The 23,086-nt window shown below is 47.5% G+C and overlaps 1 protein-coding gene and 1 pseudogene across 2 annotated transcripts in view; one reads left to right on the forward strand and one right to left on the reverse strand.

Annotated features, from left to right (window-relative positions):
- Positions 1 to 23,086, reverse strand: part of VPS53 (VPS53 subunit of GARP complex) — a 1,098,026-nt gene that overhangs the window by 426,362 nt on the left and 648,578 nt on the right. For both annotated transcript variants that reach the window (XM_078679873.1, XM_078679872.1), the window contains one exon: positions 10,097 to 10,195. In XM_078679873.1, the coding sequence (XP_078535999.1) occupies positions 10,097 to 10,195 (99 nt within the window). The remainder of the gene's footprint in view (positions 1 to 10,096; positions 10,196 to 23,086) is intronic.
- LOC144824821 (ornithine decarboxylase pseudogene) lies at positions 13,234 to 14,171 on the forward strand (annotated as a pseudogene).

Consider the following 23,086-nt stretch of genomic DNA (forward strand, 5'->3'; position numbering starts at 1 on the left):
CACTTTACAAATGTGGATTATTATTATTATTATTATCTATCACAAGGCTTGTGGGAGGATATCCATGCATCTAGGTTGGTTTGCAGGTCCCTATAAACTGAATGTTAAATGATGATTTCTGGTCCAATCAATGTGAAACGTGGGGGCCCTTTTATGATCAAGACAGTGGAGCCGCTCCTCCTCCTCTTTAGAGGGGTGAGGTGGTGTGTAGAAAGCTGGCATGGTAATGGTTTTCCCAAGGCGAAAGAGTGTAACTACTTTCAGCAGGAATGCCGCTTTCGTCCAGAGGACAAATTTGTCCAGGAAGAATGATCTGTATGGTTGTTGGACAGAAAGAGCGTGGAGTTCACTCACTCTTCTTGCAGATGCAATAGCGATGAGGAACAGCGTCTAAATGGTCAACAGGCATAAAGGACAGCTGTGTACCGGTTGAAAGGGAGTGCGCATCAGGTAAGCAATAAAACAAAATTAAGGTCCAACAGCGGCATCACAAAAGGTGTTGGCGAGAACATATGGGTCAGCCCTTTCAAGAAGCGCATCACAAGGACAACATGTAATCTGAAAAGTGATGACGATGTGGAATGAGTGAACAAGCCAAATCGGCTGAAAGATAACCCTCAACTGTTGCCACAGCAAGGCTTTGCTGAGCTAAAGACAGCCAAAACAACAATATGTCAGACAACTGTATATCCAAGAGTTGGATATTACAAGGGAACAACAGGCAACAAACTTCTCACAGGGTCCTGAATGTACCATTTTGGTGGATGGACGCCTGCTTGCCAAGATGATACCAAGCACTTCACAAAGAAGATCAAAAGCCATCACCTATCGAATGGAGGAGCAAGTTGTGAAGTCATGTATGCAGAACCCCACCCTACTGCTGTGACAGATCTTTCTGAAGGGTCAGACAGAACCGAAGGCAATGCTCATGGCTAGAAGTTGTGGGTACCTCACTCTCTTCGCCCAGTCCATAACTCACAGGACGACTTGGGCTTGGTCTTTCTTGATCTATTTCAGCACTCTGGCAAGGAGAGGTAGGGCTGCAGAGGCATACAGGCTTCCCGAGGCCCAGTTGAAAGGCCCAGTTGATACAAAAGGTATCTCCAAGGGAGAACTGCTTTGGGAACTATGATGGACACTGCATATTCTTGCAGGGGAAAATAGATTGAGGTAGGGTTTTCCTCATCGCTGGAAGATCCACTGTGTCACCTCCAAGGGTAAACACCATTCGTAAGCTGTTAGGCAACGGCGGCTGACATTGTCTTGACAAGTGCAGGGCAATCAGCAAAATGCTCTGAGCGGTCAGCCTCTTTCAGAGATGTAGGCCTCATGGCACATGACCCATGACCCCACTCTGCCCTGTTTGTTGAAATACCACATGACGGTTGTGTTATGAGAACCTTTACTCATTCCCCCTTGATGGTTGGAAGGAGCACCTTTATTTCCAAGTGAATCGCTGGCAACTCCAGCAGGTTGATGTGGAAGTGAAGCTTAGTTGGAGACTAGAGTTCTCTGATCTCTAACTATCCCAGATGACTTTACCAACTCAACGGCGATACTCTGTCACAACCGTCAGTTCTGGCTGGGGTAAGGAGAGAAGTCTGCTGCCAGTTCAATTGCGGTCGAGCAGCCAAAACTTTCATAGTTTCCTTAAACACCTGGATAGACACTGACAATTGCTGAGCCCACTGAGACTTCAGATAACACTGCAGAGTCTGCAAGTACCACTGGACGCGTTCCACGAGAAGGAAGCAGGAGGCAAAGAGGCCCAAAGACCTCAGAGCTGGTCTTACTGAGACTCAAGTCAAGGGCTGTAAAATCAAGATTATAGACAGAATTTTATGGGCGCATTGAGGTAGAGGGAAAGCTCGGAAGAGCACCGTATCCAGGATGGCTGAGATGAAAGGGAGACACCATGAAGGAGTCAAAGTTGACTTTAACACGTTGATAGAAAACTCCAACAAAGTCAACAAGTCAGCCGTCATATGGAAATAGCTTACGACTGCTTGAGGTGTGCCAGCCTTTAGTAGCCATTCGTTAAAGGAATAGGAAGGCAACCTCTGCAGATGGGCTGCAACCACCACCATCACCTTCTTGAACATCTGGTGTGACTGGTAAAACCAAAGGAAAACACGGAGAACTGAAAGTGTGCTTGGACTACCTGAAATCACTGGTAGAGTTTGTAGGACTGCAGGACAGGAATGAGGAAATAGGTATCATGCACATTTAATGCCACCATCCAGTCTCCTGGATCCAAAGCAGACAGAACTTGGGCCAGGGTAAGTATTTTGAACTAGGATGAGATAAAGGCCTCGGTCCTTCTTTGGCACCAGGAAATAACTGAAGTAACAACCAGTCCAGATTCCTGGTGCTGGCACCCTTTCTATGGCTTCCTTTGTAAAGACAGCTTCAACTTACGGACAAATGCTCCTCCAGGAGGTGGTGTGTGTTTTGGGAGGACATATCCTGGCTTATGATAGGAAGAGCAGGAAGCACCCGTGTTCCACAATCTGGAGCACCGATTGGTCGGATGTAGTGCACCTCCATTTGGAGAGCTAGAAGGGGATGCAGCCTTTCATCCGCTGATTGGGTAGGTAGCGTTTGGGTATTATATTGCCCTTGGTGGCCTGGACATTGTTGACTTGATCCTAGACCTCTACCTAGGGAGGACTGAGAGGCCCGTTACTGCTGCTGTACATACTGACATTGCCCCTGTTAATATCCCTTGGCAAAGACTCGAAAGGGGTGAGTTTCAGAGTGAACTGCCGAACAGGCAGAGCTAGGCAGAAAGTACGACAGTGGCTTGGCTCTCCTTAAATCTTTCTAAGACACAGTACCCCTTCTCTACAAACAGCCTCAAGCTGTCGAAGGTTATGTACATCGAAGATTGTTGGACGTCGGAAGAGAAGCCCCAGGAGCAAATCCAGACTTGGTGCCAGAGCCAAAGCTTGTCCAGTCAACCCTACACAGACAGTTGGTCATATCAAAGCCTGAGCAAATAGAGTATTTCACTGAGTGCTGGTAATCCTTGGTGCAGCGTTGCAGGGTTGGCCATATGTCCACCATCCTGTCCCATGATGTATCCGAGTACCTTCCCAGGTGGCAAGTAGTATTGATGGACCAGAGAGCAAGGCTGGTTGAGGAAAACTGCATTAGGGTTAAGGTGACACGAGAATGCCTGAATCACCAGGCTCTCAAGAGTGAGATGTTGAAGAAGAAAATCTGGATACCCGGGAGGAGGTCTCTGCCTCCCTGCCACTTGCAGGGCGGGGGCAATATGCTGCTTCACCCAAGTGCCTACCAGTGCATCAGTACATCAGTAAAGGCTCATTGAAGGGCAGCAGAGATTCCAGATTCATTTGGATTGGGTTGCGCCCTGTTGTTTGTCTTCACCACTGTTGTGGGTAGGATGAGATCCAATAAGGAGGGGGACTCTTCTATTGCATAGATGGTTAGGGGAGGAAAGACCAATGTCTGGTTAGGTGTCCAGCCCACTGGCATGTTATAGATCCAGAAATGGGTCTTCGTCATCATAAGAAAGATCATCATCATTATCATCATCGTCATCGTCGGCATGAAGTTTGTAGGTTTCTGGGTCAGAGTAGGAGTACAGGTAAATCATTTGCAACCACAGGGCAGTGGAAATGGTTCCTCAGGGGGTCAACTGCGTGACATGAGGTAGCCAGGGTGTCGCATGACGCTGAAAGGTGGGAGTGGTGGGATGAAGGAGAACCATGCTTCGACTTTCTGCCTCTACCTGAACTCCTGAACTTCTAAGCCAAATGGTCACGAGAACGGCACGGGAAAAAGTGCGTGCCCGCACCTTTGAAAGGAGAGGGCCTTTATTTGACTTTCTCCTAAGTTCTACAATGGCAAGTTTGGTTTTGTGGTCTTTACAAAGGTGGCACAGATATAGTGACCCCGACATCACCATTTGGGGCACAGTGGATCGGACACAGAGCAGCACAACGCCACTTACTGGCATGCAAGAGAAATGCTATCAGGTCTGGCACCTGGGAAATTTACAAAGAGAGGAACCTGTGGTTAGAAGTTTCTTTTGGAAGCAACCCAGTGTTCCTCAATTAAACAGGGCTGCACTAAAAAAAAATATATATATATTTTTTTTTTTAGAGTTAGCAGTGCTCCCATGGGCCACTGCTTATTCCTCAACAGACTCTTTTTTTAATTCACAAAGGGAAAAGGTTTCAAGGGGACTTCCATGAGGTCTCAGTAACTATACTGCTTTGCAACCAGATTTCTGTCACTAAGCATTGATCCATAGCATACTAATTTGGTATTTGGAAAGTACACCTACGACACACCTTTTTCAGATACTGAATCAGTATCCATTTGCAATCACATTTTAGGACTTTTCCGATTCCTAAAATAGAAATAGTACATTTGAAAATTATTTATTTATTTAGTTTGTAAAGCGCCTGGTTACACTAGCTAGTGTGTCCCCGCGCTGAGTAATTGCTGACTGACCGGTCTAGAAGCAAGAGAGCTGGGCAGGCTGTACTACCTTCATTAGTCTCTCGGAAACAGGAAGGTTTTTAACTTTTTGCGGAAAACCGCTTCTGATGGTTCAAGTCGGAGCCACTGAGGTAGTCTGTTCCAGAGGGTAGAGGTCAATACTCTGAAAGATCGCCCTCCCATTCTAGCTCTGTGGAATCTAGGTACCTGGACTAGCCCGCCGGTTCCACTTGATCTCAGTGATCTGGTAGGATGGTAGGGGTCCAGAAGATTATGCAAGTACGTGGGGCCCTTCTTCTGAAGGATCCTGTGGCCTATACAGAGTGCTTTAAAGACCACACGTTCTTTGATAGGCAGCCAGTGCAGAGCTTTGAGTGCTTTCTTAGCTGACGCCCTCCTTGGGAGCATCAGAATTAGGCGGGCTGCCGCATTTTGTATGCGTTGCAGCCTCTGTATGCATTTAGTATTGGCTCCTAAATACAGAACATTTCCATAATCTAGTCTGGATGTGACCAAAGCATGGGTCAGGGTCTGTCTAGCCTGTAGTGGCAGAACGTCCAGGGTTTTCTTAAGGACCTTCAGCAACCCAAAACAAGCGCCTGCCACTTGTTTGGTCTGGTTCTCAAATGTGAGTTTATTTTCCAGCCAGATCCCTAGGTTTTTCACTGAGTTGCTGGGAGTGGGCAGCTCACCCAGTGCGGTGGGCCACCATGCCGAAGTCCACACAGAGGGAGCCCTACCCACAATCAGCACCTCCGTTTTGTTCCCGTTTAACTTGAGGCAGTTATCGGCCATACAAGCGGCAAGTTCCTGCATACACGCGTTGAAATTGGTGGCGCATAATTCTTTGGGCTGTGTCAAGGTTACCATCAGTTGCGTGTCATCTGAGTATGACACCACTTCTACCCCGAACCTGTCAGTGATGTCTGCAGCAGGTGCCACATACAGATTAAAAAGGGTGGGACTGAGGCTGGATCCCTGTGGTACACCCTGCTTAAGTCCAATTTCTTTGGATCGAAGGGGTCCCTGTGCTACTTGGAAGCTGCGGCCCGATAGAAATGATTCCAACCATTTCCACGCTTTGTCCACCACTCCTCCCATCTTCAGACACCGTAGCAGGGTGTGATGAGCTACGGTGTTGAAGGCGGCACTCAGAGCGAGCATAATCAGTGCCGCTGTTTGGCCCTCATCCACATATTTCCTCAGGGTTTCAGTGGATAGGAGAAGGGCTGACTCGGTGGAATGGAGAGCCTGAAACCCCGATTGGGAGGTATAGAATAGGCCATTGGCCTCGATATATGCCGACAGCTGTTTATTGACGGCTTTTTCCGCGATCTTTGCGAAGTATGGGAGAAGAGAAATAGGTCGCAGGTTCTCAAGTTGTTCCGAGCTGATGTTAGTTTTTTGTTTTTTTTTGCGGAAGAACCACTGCCTTTTTCCATGCTTTGGGCACCTGTCCAGACGCAAAGGAGAGATCTAATAAGTGTCTAATGTGTGGCTCAAGTATTTCCACACTACCGTGGAGTGTTTTGGGGGGTGATGGGTCAGCTGGGGAGCCTGATTTAATACTGCCAGCAATCTGGCATAGGATCTCCCGAGAGGGGACCTCAAATACTGTAAGGTGATCCCTGTCCGGGTGAGTAGGGGTGACATTAGTGGAGCATCCTTCCCTCGCTGTGTCCGGAAAGGTGGTGTAGATCTTACGCACTTTATTGGCAAAGAACTCTGCAATCTGATTGCAAGATTCTACTGATCCAGTTTCCGTGGAGGTGGTTAGCTTGGACAGGTCCGATAGCTCTTCATATACCATGAACAATTCCTTCATGGAATTATCAGCTCCCTCAATTCTATTACAGTAGTAGTCTTTACGGGCCTTTCTTATTAAGGCATGATATTCCCTCAGACTAGTCTTGTAGGTATTTCTCTCCCGCTCGGAGAAGCTTTTTCTCCACATCCTCTCTAGGTGTTTGCATTCAGATTTCTTGCCCCGAAGTTCAACATTGAACCATGGGGCGGATTTAGATTGTCTCCGAGGGGCGTTATGCACCCACGGTGCCGTACAGTCTAGGGCTTCCATGATCCGCCTGTCTAATACCTCACTGGCTATCTCCACTCCCTCACCACTGGGTGGTCCACCCTCGGCAAAGGCCTTGTTAAATGCCTCCGTCGTAAATTTTGCCCATTTCCGGCGCATGCTTTTGGTGCTGTTCTCACCCTGTGTTGTGAGTTCAGGTACTACCGCTCTAAACCTGACTAGATAGTGGTCTGACCAGGTCACGGGGGTAGGGTGGGCAACAACCAGCATGTCCCAGTTCGCAAAAATTGGGTCTAAAAGGTGGCCATGGCAGTGGGTAGGCAGATCAGATTTTAATATTAGTTGGATGCCAGCTAACACCTGCCGAAGCTCCTTTGCTTCCCTGTTAATTGGGTCGTCCAGATGAAGGTCCAGATCTCCCAGTAGGAGAAGTCTTTCATATCTCAGCACTGCAAAGCACTGTTAAAGTCACAAAAAACGAATCGGAGTGTATGCAACTGTAAAATGCTCAGTATATCTGGCCCTATATTGATAACAAATTTTTGTAACCTGGATATTTCTTCTTGCTTCAAGCAAAACCTACTGGTACAGCTCAATAAGTAAAACAGCCTAATTACAAAAGTAGATCATTTAGAATTACATTTTTAACAAGTTTATGAAACATGGGCATTTCCTGTAGAGTATGAGGGGTAGCGATAGGCAATTTCGCGGAGCCAGCCCTCTTGCCAGTTTTGAAAGGTGGAATGTAGGGATCCATTGTAGCACCAGGAGAGAAGATTGCAGTTTTATAATTTGGGGCACAGAATACTTTTCTTTTAAGTTGAGACATTTGCGAGCTGCCAAGGTTTGATTCCAAAGTTGTCAACCTTTGTAAGAGAGTCAAGAACCTAGGCAGACGTTGACAGATGAGGTGTTGCAGTTATTTAGGCGGTTGCGTTATCAGGGAATCTATTACTGAATTCTCACCTCTGTAGGAGATTAACAATAGGGTAGCATTCTTTTGGGATTCTTTATCTGAAGTAGTTTTAGTATGTTGGAACAGTGAGATTTTTTTTCTTGGGTAAGCAGTGCTTAAAGAATTGCCCCTACATTAGTTGCTCCTGAGCTAGGAGCAATGATTTTACCAAGTATTTTTTTTTTTCCCCAAAAACTTTTATTGCACCTTCAAGTTCACACAGCTGTAGGCCTACAACCCCCAGGGCCGGCCGCCATCACATTCTTGCCGTCTATATGCGGTGAACTCAGACTGGGATCAGCAAGGTATTTCAGGCATCATCAGTAAATTGCATCAAGTAAAAGGTACAGTACAGTCTACATTCTATCAATTGACATATGTTTTTGGTTTTTTGTGAAAACAACAACAACATAAAAGAAAAAACCCTCGAGGAATCACATTATGGTCAAGCAGTTCGTCTAAACGGTCGCATCAGCTAATTGTAGAGGCCCCTCCCTAGAGTCCCCACTACCTGGTCCCACCACCCCCCCACTGGAACTTGTTCGTGGGAATAGTCAGGCTCCCTCGGACGCAAATCTCCTGGTTCCCTACTCATCAACCCTCGGACCTATCCTTTAGTATCATGGCGTTGTTGATTTCTGCCGTCCCCCTGACCTTCCGTATCCCTGAAGCGTGCTACACCTCTTCCCCCCCTTCATCCGACAAGTCCTGATCATCCACTGGTAAGGGATCACAAATTTCTCCCCTATACTCGTTCCATTTGGTCCAGATTTTATTCCACTACCCCGGACATGCTCTGCCAGAGTACACCGCTCTTTCTGTAACCATTACTCTGTCCATATTAAGGCACCATTGTGTCTTTGTTGGTACGTCTGCCGCCCCCCATTTCTGTGCTATGTCTCGTTTTGCTATAATCAAGCCCACTGTGACCCAAAGTCGACCGTGTCTGGACAAGTCAGTAGGTTCCCATACGTTTAATAGGCACCTTCGTGGTTCGGGTAACAATGAGGTCTCCAGCGCCTGTGACAGCGTTCGCATTATTTGCCTCCAGAACTCCTGGATAAGAGGGCAGTCCCATATAGTGTGGTAAAATGTGCCCTCCTCCCCGCACCCACGCAAGCAGTAAGGGTGTTGTGCTCTATTAAGATTTTACCAAGTATTAAAAGAAATGAAGAGAACAATGCTACTCAAGAACTATTCACTGGAGTTCTGCTTCACAGCAATTTAGTTTCAGGGCACATTTTTTCGTTCAACTTTGAAAGTAGTTCGGAATACATTTTTCCATTACTCCATCTGTATGTAGTTTTAATGTATAGCTAAACACTGTCTGGGTAACAATGTGATAGAATCCTGTGTTGAATAACTCATTTCAGTTTTGCTTTCACCCGGTTGTATTTAAACGGTGTAAAGTCATACACCATCTCAAGAAGTGAAACGACAATATTTCCATCCTGTAGGACCTACTTTGTTTATGCTTCTTAGGAAAAAACATACTATCTCCACCACTTAGGGAAAAGGCTAGAAACCCAACCTTTGATGAAACTCAATACCAATTCGAAGATCTGACTGGTTAGGGTATCTGTGAATCCAACTGCCAAGACAATGTGGCCATTACGAGGGGCCCACAATTCCCGTTTTAGCCAGTAACAAGTTTTGCTGGAAAATCCGGACTCTCGTTTTCACCCCGTTTCACCTGCTTAAACTCAGCAAAACACGTGGATGAAACAATTCTGAGTAATGCAGAAACCAAGAAATGATGCCTTTTGGTCTCCGTTTCTGAGGGTCAGACGTAGAATGCACCAGCATTTCCACATCTTAGAAGTACTGATACCCAAGCCACTGACAGCAACGGCAGTGGTATGTCAGGATGCAGGAGAGCGGATTGAGAGTTCTGCAACAATCAGTCATAACCTTTATCATAGTCCCTTGGTTACAAATATAGTAGCTGCTGCTTTAGACGTGAAAAGGATTTAGTGTTGTGGCTTGTAGGAAATTAGGACTAGTTCTTAGCAAGGATAGGGCTGGCGAGGAGACTTACAGATCTCTTTGACACTGGATTGAAGGAAAGCATAAATGTTGCTAGGGTTCGACAAGTATGACTTGATTTTACCCAGAGATAATGCAGGACTTTGACATAAAATCAGTCATGCACACTTATCCACACTAATGTTGTCCAAGGTCCCACTGAACGGTTTTTGAACAAACCAAAATGTTATGATGTCCGTGTGGCTATGAACAGCACAAACCGCACATATCAAATCAAGCTCTCCGTGAAACGTCCAACCTAACAAAATATGCCAATTAAAATTGTAACTGAATGCAGAACGAATAAAAGATTTTGTGATGGCAAACGGGAAGGTGGAATGACATGTTGTGAAATGTAGAACTCAAGGTCCCTTTTGGCGGTGTGCCACTATTATTCAAGAGAACTGAACAAAGACAGTGCATGAAAGGACCTTTTGCAGCAGCATGAATCCTTGGCTGCAAACAAGTCCCTCGTCTCCATTCGGAAAAAGGCCAGCATGCTGCTGCCTCGTGATAACATTCATCTGTGTTGAAGATTCCCTGACAATGGCTCTCACTCAATGACTGATGACAAGTCATTAAGAAAACAGCTATTGAGCAGTACTCACTCTGTCTAAATCTGCCTCCTGGTCCAATGCAGACTCCTCGGCCCCAGTCTCGTCCTCCAGGAATGGGTTCGTTGAAACAGGAGTGGGCTCAGGCTTTTTCTACGTAAAGAAAACAAATGTTAAAGTCACCACAACATTAGAGGGGAAGCCTGCATTCTCAAAATGGACATTTTAAATATGGAAAAAATTTGAAGATGTCTAACATTTTGATGAATGCCTGATTAATTTGTTTTTTGACAAACACACCCTGATGAATAGCATCTAATGGGTACTATTAGCAAATTTTCCTCATCAAGTTTCTGGATGAAATACCCCCATTGTCCATTGTCCACATCCTTTCAGAACTCCTTTCAGCTTCCTAAGGCAATGTTTAGGGTTCTTACCCGAAATCACTGCAGCCTGTCTTCAAACCCCTTATGCTAATGCTATCAGAGCCTGTTCTAGACAAGCAGGTTACCACAATACCTGGCAGTAGTTCCACTACTCACAATATAAACTGCATTTGCAGGTTACCATCTGGCCCCTAAGAGACCTGTCACTGGGCACCAGATTCAATCCTGCAGGTGTCTCGAGTACCAGATACCCGGTCGCTATGCTGCTACTGTCCTGCTCAATACCTCAATGATCATGTCAATTTTTGTTATCAATCTAGGTTGTCCTGTATGAATCTGTACTAGTTTGTTCAACAACTTTATAGAACACCAAACTAAGATACCACCTATTTCCTGAATTTTATTGAGGGTAACAACAATCAGTGATCACAGTTAAGGCCTTCGCAAACGGAAAACCTCTGGTCTGCAGATAATTTGTAATTTTTAGAAACACCTAAGGGCCATCTCTGTTACAAGGAGCATTCGTAAATCTTTATGGTTTATCTTTAGTCTATTTTTCAGATGACAAAAGGTGCTGACTAACCCTCAGCACTCACCAAAGCAAATAAAAGAGCAAGAAATCAAATGACTGACAAAGAGGGAATACGAGTGAAAAAAAGAGATTAATAAAAACAGACACAATGGCACAAAAACAGACACAATGGCAAGAACAAGCTCAGACAAGAAATAACTTGATCTTTCAAAAGTTTGGACTATTTGAAAGAAAGAATACACATTTATATTATTTTTCTAAAGAGTTCAAATGGACAGCATTTCTCATCATTGCAGACCAATGCACTCTGCTAGACCACATTATTACTGGGCGTCAACTGTATTTTTGACATTGTAGCATGTACAACATGTAAAGTCAGATGTATTAAGACTTATGGCAGAAGTGTAAAGTTATTTTGATCCTGCTCTTGTTGTCGTTTGCCCTCCAAAGTGCTAAGATTGTGAGTTCAGTTAGGTCAGTAGTCTTTTATTAATCTTTGTAACGAAGTAAACTTATGCATATAAATCATGCTGTATGTAGAGATCACAGGAGAGGCATCTGACCGGCTCATTCGTCTTTCTTGTCCTATACTGTGCCCTCAGGACAGCAGTGAGAGTAGCAGACAATGGACGATCAAAATTACTAATTTAACTCCAGTCCTTGAATATTTGGGGAAAGATCAACTTTCCATCAAACATTCAAAAAGGCTTTTTTAGTATTCCTACTCCAGCCCTTGAACGTTTTGGAGAAAAACATACATTTCCCAAGCATTTTTAGGAATGGTTGAAAATTAGTCATTTTGAATGTCCAAAATGAACTGCTATGGGGGCGCAGCTCAGGACAAAAATATAGGAATACCATCTGATCATTGCTTCAGTGTGAAAAATAAAATATTCATATCATGTAACTCCTTAAAGGGGCGTGGCTTGGGGCCTGCAATAACGAAACCCCAGCTCCCCTACCCCAACGAGTGGAAAGGGGAAGGGACCGCGCCCACTTTGACGGCGATCTGAGCCCTGAACAGATCCCGGGACACTAGCGCCATCGGATTATCAGCTGGCCGGTGCGGGGAGAGTCGCGCGAGGCAAGATGGCGACAACGATCTGAAAGCGAAACTAGGACCGACTAAGATTGTCGGAGCGGCAGTGTCCTGTCGGGGACCTTGAGTGCAGGCGAGTTGGACGGAGATGGTGCTCGGAGACCCAGCGGACACTCACTGGGCAGCGGGCGACTGCATGCAGCAGAACGATCACTGGTGCGGGAGTACTGAGGCCGCTCCGGGGCTTAACTACGCGGCGACCGGGACCTTAGTGATTCCTCTTCTGAAACCAGGGCGGGAAGGGACATATCCGGCCTCCTACCGCCCGTTATCGATGCTGACTACTGACTACAAGATACTGAGCAGCATCTTGGCGACCCGACTGCTAAACCATATGACCACGTAGATCCTTGAAGATCAAGCTGGGTTTATTCCAATGAGAAACCATTCGCTGTCCCCCCTGTTATTTGCCCTGGCAGTGGAGCCGCTAACGGTGAAAATCCGACTGGGGGACCACTACGATGGGCTGTGGTGTAGAGGGGATCGGCAGTATATATCACTTTATGCTGACGACCTGCTGTTCTTTCTTGATAACGCATGCGGAGCACTGACGAGAGCGGGGACCTTACTGTCGGAAATTGGTGATTTCTCGGGGTTGAGAGTGAACTGGACGAAAACATGCCTGTTCCCGGTGAAGCAGGGAGCGCCTCGGTCCAATACCGATAGGGAGGTGAGGTGGGAACCCACTTGTCTGAAAAATCTGGGAGTGCATATATACCACACAGCCGTTGATATGCTGGAAGGCAACGTGGGACGTGGTATACGAGCATTGAAAAGTAATATGGCCTTTTGGGCCACACTCCCCCTGTCGGTGACGGGTCGGATAGCTTTATTGAAAATGATAGCGCTTCCTCGACTATTGTATTTTTTTAGAACTCTCCCGATATGGATCCAGAGACCAATGTTCAAATTGCTGAAATCGCTTATAGTGAGTTTCTTGTGGGGAACGGGCAGACGTCGAGTCGCGCAGGCGACGCTCGTTAGGCCCAAAGCTGAGGGGGGATTGGCGGTCCCAGACTTCGAGCTATACTATTTAGCAGCCCAACTCCAGATCTTAACGCAGGCAGTGGTGAAAGAATTTAGAGGTCCGGAGCAGCAGCGAGGCAAGGGAATACCACGCTATGTACTGTCGTTCATAGTGCTGCAACAAAAATTGGACCTTAGGGACCTCTTTATGGAAGAAAAGACACTAAGGTTGTGCTGGAATCGCTCTCAGCGCAGGGCGGGAGTCTTGCACTTGCACTTGCTTGATATTGGTGGAGGCTTCCCCGGCTCTGAAGATGTCAAGTTGAAGTTTGAGGAGATCACAGCAGTTATCAATCCTGCTTTGGACAAGTACTTCCCCGCGGATTCAGGGGTGAATATTATTGCTGAGCCATGTCGTTACTACGTAGCATCAGCCTTTACTCTGGCAGTTAATATCATCGCGAAGAAAGTTGTTCTAAAGGAACAGCCTGGCTCCGATGATGAAGATGTGGGCGAGGAAAAGACCCTTATGTATTATGTCAACGATGGTGTGTACAGGTCATTTAACTGCATCTTGTACTATCATGCTCATGTGAAACCTGTTCTGCAAAAGAAGCCCAAGCCAGATGAGCGCTACTTTACTAGCAGCATTTGGGAACCAACATGCGATGGGCTTGATCGCATAGTGGAGCGCTTCGATTTGCCCGAGCTGCAAGTTGGTGATTGGATGATATTTGAAAATATGGGCGCCGATACTGTAGCAGCTGCTTCAACGTTTAATGGATTTCAGAGACCCACCTTGTATTACGTGATGTCAAGACCAGCTTGGCAAATTATGGAACAAATCAAGGAGTGCGGAATCCCTGAAGTTGAGCAGGATGTTGGTGCTCTTCCACTATCGTGCGCATGGGAAAGCGGAATAGAAAGCCATGCTGCATCTTGTCCTTCAACTCGTGTTAACGTGTAAAGTGTATTTATTCTGTAGTAGCAAGTTTGTGTATGCATTTTGGGACCATAAGAAATCTTAGAAGGATATACAGACTTGTTTAATTATATGGCCAGCATCAATGCAACAAAATGGAGGACTATGAGATGGGGTCACATTTATCTGTGTTCCTATGGAAACTAATTTTGTATGTATTTTCATTTCTTGACTCCCGAGATCCCATTGGGAATAGCGACAGCGCTCCCCCACGGCGGAGACTGGACTCCATTGCAGGACTGGGAAGATGCAGGGATCCAACTAATAGGAGACTTGTACGAGGATGGAGCACTGTTGCCCTATCAGATATTGCAGGAGAGGTATGACCTGCCGAGAGGGGGATTTCTCTTACACGCGGCACTGACTAGGGCGCTACAAGTACACTGGCGGGAGGGGCTGGCAGAGCCCAAGACAAACATGGCATGCCAATATACCATGATGGCAGCTGGGACTTACAAGGCGGTTACATGTCTCTACTCTAGGATGCTTAATGAAGGATTGGCACCCCTGGAGGTGCTGAGAATGAAGTGGGAGGCTGACATAGGGAAACCTATCCCTGCACCAGTCTGGACACAAATAATGCGTAGAGCCTGGAAGAGCACAAGGAATGAGAGATTCCAATTGGTACATTTGTATATACTTCATAGAGCCTACTTGACGCCAGGGAGTATCCAGAAATATTTTCAGATACAGGAGGCGGCGTGCCCTCGATGTGCACGGACAGGAGCAGACTTGATGCACATGTTGTGGTCCTGCCCTGAGATGGTTTCTTACTGGTAGGAGGTGGGAGATGTATTGAACACAATCACAGAGCGACAATTGTCTTTTGATATAGCCACTAGTATCTTGCATCGGTTCCCCCACACGTCGAAAAATAAGATCACAAGCAAGTTTGTAGATATGGGTCTACTACTGGCGAAACGGTAAATAACGAGGCGTTGGAAGGCGACGGTGGGGCCTAGCAGCAAGAAATGGAGGGCTGAATTTGTGAAGTGGGCAAATGGTGAGAGCACACTACGATACAAAGAGGCTAGGTGTCAGAATAATGATAGGGCCTTGGAAGCGGCGACGGCATGGGAAACACTAGTACAAGCGTTGCGAGATTATCAAGCAGAGGAAGACTGAGCGGAGATTGCAATGGGGGTAGGGGATCCCAAGCTTTGACAGGTTTACCAAGAATTTGAAAGAAGAGTGACTCCTGTTCCCACACGTAGAAATAGCTCCATGGAATAGTACACATCGGTGACAAAAAGGGGGGAGGGGGGATACCACACCAGTTGGAGGGGGGGGGGGGGGAGTTGAGGATATACGATTTATTGGAATTCGCTTCTTGACGTTTGACTCCTATCACACTTCTTTAATTGTATTGTATGACATACAAGGAGCAGAGGATTAAACCTAGTCGGAGGTTGGATTGATCTGTTGATTGGTAGAGGGTGTGATTATGTATGAGACATGTATAAAACCCAATAAACTACGTTTTCAAAAAAAATCATGTAACTCCTTAGAGGGGGGGGGGGGGGCACATGATCAAAAGAAAAAGAGGTTCATAGTTCCAAAATAAAACATGATGCGTTTGGAAACCAAGTACTTTCAAGATGATTGGGGGGGACTGAGTGGCTATGACGCACAGTTAGGTGGCGGCCTAGTTTGGGAGCTCGGGTTGAGCTGGAGCTGTTCCACCCCATACATCAGATGTAGTGATTTTTATAAGGAGCGGTTGTGTGGCTGTGGCAGCTGCGGTCTGGGGCGTGAGCACAGGGCATTCCTAATTATAGAAAATATATTTTTCATGCTCTTTTACCTTGTGGCACTCGGCTCTGAATCTCTGCCACAGCAGCCATTGTATCTATGATTACTGTAGTTCAACCCCCTGGTCCTGCTATGATGTAGTTGTGAATAATCGGCCATTGTAAACTTGGGAGCTTCTATCGTAGAAGCTTACTTTTGTTTTCCCAGACCTCGTTTTATTTTTGTGAAACCCCATAAGTTGGTTTTGACACAGTGATGTAAATTTGACAAATTACTTGAGTATTGGGATTTTCAGGCATTTTGCTTCATGCTTCGGAAGACAAATTGCTCAAGGCTTAACATGGATAACTGATATTTCTAAAATTCTTAAATTTCCCACATCTTTGTATCTTGACTTTGCAGAAATTACTAAAATGCCATTTGAAATAGAAAAAAAAATAAGTTCCTTTCCATTTCAACAAAGGAAACATTAGAAAAATGACTTTCCAATAGAAGCTCCTTGCCGCATTATAATATTGATGAACTGGTGCCATTTGAGAGTGGTACATCTATGATGGAAGACAATCTTACATCTAAACATGATAATTTTCATTCTGCCCCCGCCGTATGCTTCCACGCTAAAAGTTTCGAGTTCTAGAGCTGCTGACAAGAGGCTTAAGCAAGATCCTTCTTCTCCTAATAAAGACACTTCCTCAATTTCGTTGGAGGTTCTCTCCGTGGAAATTTGGGCTCTTCACCCACATGTTGCAGAAAGTATTAAAAAGGTCCAAGCACTAGATGATAATTGGTCATATATGGACAAAAGAGTCTCAGAAGTGGAACAAAGAGTTAGTGACTTAAAAGATGCAACTAATAGAATTGTTCTGCTGTAGAAGAAAGTTCAGTCTTTAAAAAAAAGATGCAGATTTGTAGAATAGGGATATGCATACTCAAAGTACTTGCAGCCTCCCTGAAGAGGGTGAGGGTAATGAGCCAATTTCATAGTTTACGTATTATTGTCCCAAAATATTAGATTTTTCCCAATCTACAGCATTGAACAATTAGAAGGCTCAGAGACTTGATAAGAGGAATAGTTCATTTACTTCCTCTGTTAAACTAAGATTTATTATTTTCTTTCATGAATTCACAGAATTGTTCAAAGTCACAGCAGCGGCCGATGAGGGTAAGTGCGGTGGGGCCTGGCGGACGGGATGACGACACACAACTGAATATGATTTATTTATTTAATTTTCCCTATTCTGTCACCTGTTGACTCCCCCCGACTCACCGCGCTTACCTACACCAGCCGATGCTGCAAAGTCATCAATGCTGCGAAAGCAAAGAAAAAACTGTCAAGCGAAGGACGTTTACATCTTTAGGTATATGACTGGTGCTCAGAGCCATGAATGGTTGATTTAATTTAATTCATCCTTGTTACTTATATGACAAAAGTGTTAATTATGATGATCTTACAGCACTAAAAAAGTTTATTGGTCTTTGTGGAAGAAAGGTTATGGTTACTTCTAGTTCTGACTCTCTCTAAAATCATAAAATGGCAGCTATGTCATATGCTTGATGATATTGCATTGTTCACATACATCCTGTAGCCTCTCATTTCAGGTATTGCAATGTTGTCTTATCTGCTGTATTATGATGTATACTTTATCACGACATCTAGCTTGTATTACCCTTTGGATGTGTCTTCTTCGTTATGTGCTTTCTCGACTCTCAATGTCTTTCTCTCTCATGATGGTACGCTCTTCAGTAGCCATGCATTTGGCTTATACTGTCTATTTTTTTCATCTGTCCTCGTTATGTACTTTTTTCGCTGTCTTTCTTTTCTTCTTATGATATGATCATTAGTCCTCTTTTTGGGTTTTTCTTCCTTTCGATTTTGTCCGATCTTCATTATTTGATATATATGAATCATCATTTGTCAGAGATAGACTGTATCTTGTGTCAATGTTTTACGAATACCATAATTAAGGTCATGAAGCTCATTACAAGACAGTCATATTTCACCTTGCCAAGCTTAAACCTGATTTGATCTTATTAGAAGATACCCATGTAACAGAAGTAGAAGCACATATGTTACAAAATATGTTAGGTAGGTGGTCATTGTTTTTCCAGCTTTAATTGAGAAAGATGGAACAGTTACTTTATGTTATACAAACTTAGACATTAGTGTTAAATCCCAAGACTTTGATGTTGAGGGGAAATGGATTACTGCTGAGTTATTGGTTATTACATTCCAATTGCTGTCTTAATGTTCAGAGTTCTACACATACAGGCTATCCTTTTTGGCCAATGTGACAAAAAAGTTATTAGACACTGTTATTCAATATTTCATCCTGGGAGGTGACTGTAACCAATCTATTGACTCATTTTTTGGATAGGCACTCTCATGTTGCATTTATACGTGATAATAGTTACTATACCATTGCTCAAAGAGGATTAGTTGATTTGTGTAAATTATTTAATCCTAGTGTACAGAAATACTCCTTTTATTCCACTGCTCATCATTCCCAATATAGACTGAATCATATATTTCTTAGTTAGCAATTCACTCAAAATGAGAATAGGGCCAAAATTAGATCCATTTTGATTTTAGTTCACTCCCCAGTGCTCACAGATGTGAATTTGGTTCCTGTCTAAAAACAATTAAGTCAACCAGACGGGGGTGTTTATATTTTTTTAATCTATTTTATTGAGTTTGTTTTTTCCAACAAAGAACTTACACAACAACAAGGCTTATAGTTGTATAAAGTAATTCTTAACATTATTATAAATCATTGTCCCACTCACATTTCCTCTGTTGCTACTGCAAATGAAACAACCATATCAGTAAACTATCCCAAGCTTTTCTGGGTCATAGGCCACATAGTGTCTTTTTCAGGATTCCAGGGACTATGAGTCGTGTCTGTGTATGGGGTGAGCCTAGGGGTCTATAACATGTTGCATGCTTGTTAGAAGGGGCGATCCCAGGGGAGGCCAGAATATGTACCTGACCAGCCTGTGACCCACCTCTCCTAGGAACGCTGCCAAGCACTGGCGGGAGACCCTTCAGGGGGACAGTCTCAAATCTAGGATCGCACGCGCTGAGCTAGCACCACTCGACAAAGGGACACCACACTGTAGGTTTTCAGGAGAACGTATTCTTTATATCTCAAGTAAATGGATCTTTATGATCCGCGGGATTCTTATGTATAAGTAGAGCAAGGGCTCAAAGAGTCTCGTTAGGGGTTTGGGTAGCGGGACAGTCTTAGTGTTCAAGATAGATGCAGGTGTGTATCCGGTGCACAGCTCTCAATCCTTGAGCTGGGGGATACGAGTAGATCTTGGGTCCAGCCGGACCAGGATAGTCTTTGAGCCGCGACCACGTCCGCAGGGCTCGAGCAAGGATGTGGCAGTTCTTACGGTCTTAAGGGAGGCGTGACCACGTCTGCAGGGCTCAGATGGTTCCGGGCAGAAGTCCTTCTCTGCCGCATAGGAGCCGCGATGATGTCAGCAGGGCTCAGGTGGTTTCGGGCAGAAGTCCTTCTCTGCCGGGTAGGAGCCGCGACGATGTCAGCAGGGCTCAGATGGTTTCGGGCAGAAGTCCTTCTCTGCCGGGTAGGAGCCGCGACGATGTCAGCAGGGCTCAGATGGTTTCGGGCAGAAGTCCTTCTCTGCCGGGTAGGAGCAGCGACGATGTCAGCAGGGCTCTCGTAGTTCCAGGATTCAACTAACTTGATCGTCCCAGAGCACCCCTTGATATAGGACTGTTCCTCTTTGATGTCCGGAGTCCTCGCAGGCAGAGGTCTTAGCACCTTGGGGCCGCTTGTTGGGGGCTCCTCCCACGCGGGCCCTTTCATCCTTTCAAGTTGGGTCTGGAGGGATCCCAGACACGCAGCAGGCTTGGAGCCAGCCCTCCGGGAGGCCGGATGGGCGATCGAAACCCATCTCTCGAGGGGAGGTGGGAGGTGTGATCGAACTACTCCTCCCTCTCTCGCTCACGGGGAGCGCTCTACCCCCCAGCCGGGTATGGCGCGTCTAGGTCAGAGGTCGTGCTGGGGCCGGGGGCGGCCATCGTAGGTGCAGGGGAATGGGCACCAGGGGCCTTTGGGGCCTATAGGGTTTGGGTGCGTCCGGTACCGGGAAGATGGAGGGGGAAGGACGGGGAAGTCCAGTGTCGTGTGTGTGGATCATGGAGGGAATGGTCGGGTAGGCCGTGATAATCAGGGGCCTGGTGTGGTGCACGGGTCAGGGAGGACCACGCCACGAGGCCGGGTCTAACATGTGTCCCCCCACAGCTGAAAGTCGGGGAGAACTACCCATCCTCTTGGGGGTTCTCTTCGCTGAGGCGGAAGAATCTGGAGAGGCCGTCAGCGTTGGAATGGTCAGTACCAGGGCGATGTTCTACTGTGAAGTCCATCCCCTGGAGGGAGATTGACCATCGCAGCAATTTGGGGTTCTCTCCTCTCATCTGCATGAGCCACCATAAGGGTCGATGATCTGTTTGCACTCGGAAGTGGGTTCCGAACCGGTAGGGTCGTAGTTTCTTGAGGGCCCAGGCTATGGCGAACGCCTCTCGTTCAATGGTGCTCCATCTCTGTTCTCGGGGCAGTAACCTTCTGCTAATGAATGCTACGGGCTGATCTATGCCTTTCTCGTTGAGCTGTGACAGTACAGCCCCAATGCCATGCTCGGAAGCATCGGTTTGGACTACAAACTCTTTTGAGTAGTCGGGGGCTTGAAGCATGGGGGCAGTACACATGGCGGTCTTTAAGGCGTCGAACGCCTCTTGGCAGGAGGGGGTCCACTGCACTCTCTTGGGCTGTTTCTTGGAGGTTAATTCTGTGAGGGGACCCACTAGGCTGCCATAACTTTTTATGAACCTCCGGTAGTAACCGGTGAGGCCCAGGAAGGCTCGGACCTCGGTTTGTGTGGTGGGTGGTTCCCAGGCCAAGATGGCATCAATCTTAGGCTGGAGAGGGGCGACCTGCCCGCTTCCGACCTGGTGCCCTAGGTAGACCACTGACCCCTGCCCAATCTGGCACTTGCTAGCCTTCACTGTCAAGCCTGCCTGGCGCAGGGCCAGCAACACCCTCCGGAGGTGGCGGAGGTGCTCGCTCCATTGTGAACTGAACACCGCGATATCGTCCAGATATGCAGGGCTGAACTCTTCAAGACAAGCCAGGACTCGATTTACTAGTCTTTGAAAGGTGGCCGGGGCATTTTTCATCCCGAACGGCATCACTCGGAAGCGATAGTGCCCGTCCGGGGTGGAGAAGGCGGACCGCTCCTTGGATCCCTCTGTGAGCGCAATTTGCCAGTAGCCGCAGGTCAGGTCGTAGGTACTTAGGTAGTGAGCAGACCCTAGGCGGTCAATGAGCTCATCTGCGCGGGGAATAGGGTGGGCGTCTGCTCGGGTGACTGCGTTGAGCCCCCGGTAGTCCACACAGAACCTTAGTTTGGGGGCGACACCAGGGGCAGCGGCGTTTGGGACCAGTACCACCGGGCTGGCCCAGGGACTGTCGGAAGGTTCGACCACCCCCAGGGTGAGCATTTTTGAGACTTCGGCCTGGATGCAGGTCCGGACTCGATCGGGTACGCGGTAGGCTCTGTGTCGCACCGGCGGGCTGTCTCCGGTGTCCACGTCGTGGACACACCAGTCGGTGACCTTGGGGACCAAAGAAAATAAGTCTGAGAACTGCCCCAAGAGTTGGCGGCAGTCTTCACGTTGCTGGGGAGTGAGGGAGGGAGAGAGGCTCACTCCCTCTACGGAGCCATCTTTCTCCTTGGCACACAGGAGGTCAGGCAGAGGCTCCCTTTCCTCTTCGGCCCCGTCATCTGTGGCCAGGAGCAAACAACTCCGTCCGCACGAAGTGAGACTTGAGGCGGTTCACGTGGAGGACCAGAAGGGGGTTCCGAGGGGACTGGACGTCCACCAAGTATGTCACTTGGCTCTTCCGCTCCAAGACTTTGAAAGGCCCGGTCCATTTATCTTGGAGGGCGCAGGGTTTGACCGGGGACATCACCCAGACCTGCTGACCCGGTTGAAACTCGACCAGAGTGGTATTCTGGTCATACCAGCGCTTCATCTCCTCCTGGCTCGCCTCGAGGTTGGACTCGGCCAGCGCTCGGAACTTCCGAGTCTGGTTTCGGAGGGCTAGGATGTATCTAAACACACCTAGGGGTGGTTCTCGGGGTGCCGTCTCCCACCCTTCCTTGACCAGACTGAGGGGCCCCCGGACGGGATGTCCGTAGAGCAATTCAAACGGGCTGAACCCAAGGGATTTTTGGGGGACTTCCCGGTAGGCGAACAGGAGGCAGGGGAGGAGGACGTCACACTTACGCCGGAGGGGCTCTTCTAGACCCATGATCATCCCCTTCAGAGTCCGGTTAAACCGCTCTACTAGGCCATTTCCTTTGGGATGGTACGGGGTGGTGAATTTGTAGGACACTCCACATTGTTGCCACAGGGACATCATATATTTGGAGATGAAATTCGTGCCGCGGTTGCTCACGACCTCTCGGGGGAAACCTACTCGTGAAAAGATCCCCATCAACGCCCGGCCCACCACGGGGGCCGTTACTGTGCGGAGGGGAATGGCCTCGGGGTATCGTGTGGCATGATCCACCAGGACTAAGATGAATCGGTGACCTTGAGAGGTTCTAGGGTCTAAGGGCCCCACAATGTCGGTCCCGACCCGCTCGAAAGGGGTACTGACGACGGGGAAGGGCTGGAGGGGAGCCTCGCGCGTTCCTCCACTTTTCCCACTAGCCTGGCACGTGGGACAGGACTTGCAGTGGGCATCTACGTTCGCTCGCATCTTTGGCCAATAAAAGTGCGTCACTAAGCAGTGATAGGTCTTGTCCTGGCCCAAGTGTCCCGCCAGGGGTACGTCGTGGGCCAGGCCCAGGAGGAAGTCTCGGAAGCGTAGGGGTACCACCAGCACTCGGGCTGACCCTACCTCGGCAGACTTCTGCTCGCTGTACAGGAGGTCATCTTCCCTATAGACTAAATGGGTTCCGGACTGGTCGCCCGCAGCTTGGGCTTCGGCCTGTCGTCGGGGTCCGACCAGGGAAGGGCAGGTGGCTTGCTCCCGGCAGAACTCCTCTCGGGAGGGGCCCCCCTCGTGATGCCATTGGGCCAACTCGGGCAGATCACCTAGCTCAGTGATCTGGGCGGGATCGGGATGCAAGATTTCGTCGTCGGCGACGGGTTCTCCTACTGGGGAGAGGCCGTTGGGCTCGGTTCGGTCGTCCCTGTCTTCGTCTACGGGGGTGTGGCTGGGAGGTTCGGCTTCGACTTCCCCGAGGGGGGGCAGTCGGGCAGACATGGATCGCGTGGTGGCGCACACCC

The sequence above is a fragment of the Lissotriton helveticus genome, chromosome 3_1, assembly GCF_964261635.1.
Source record: "Lissotriton helveticus chromosome 3_1, aLisHel1.1, whole genome shotgun sequence".
NCBI classification, from domain to species: Eukaryota; Metazoa; Chordata; class Amphibia; order Caudata; family Salamandridae; genus Lissotriton; species Lissotriton helveticus.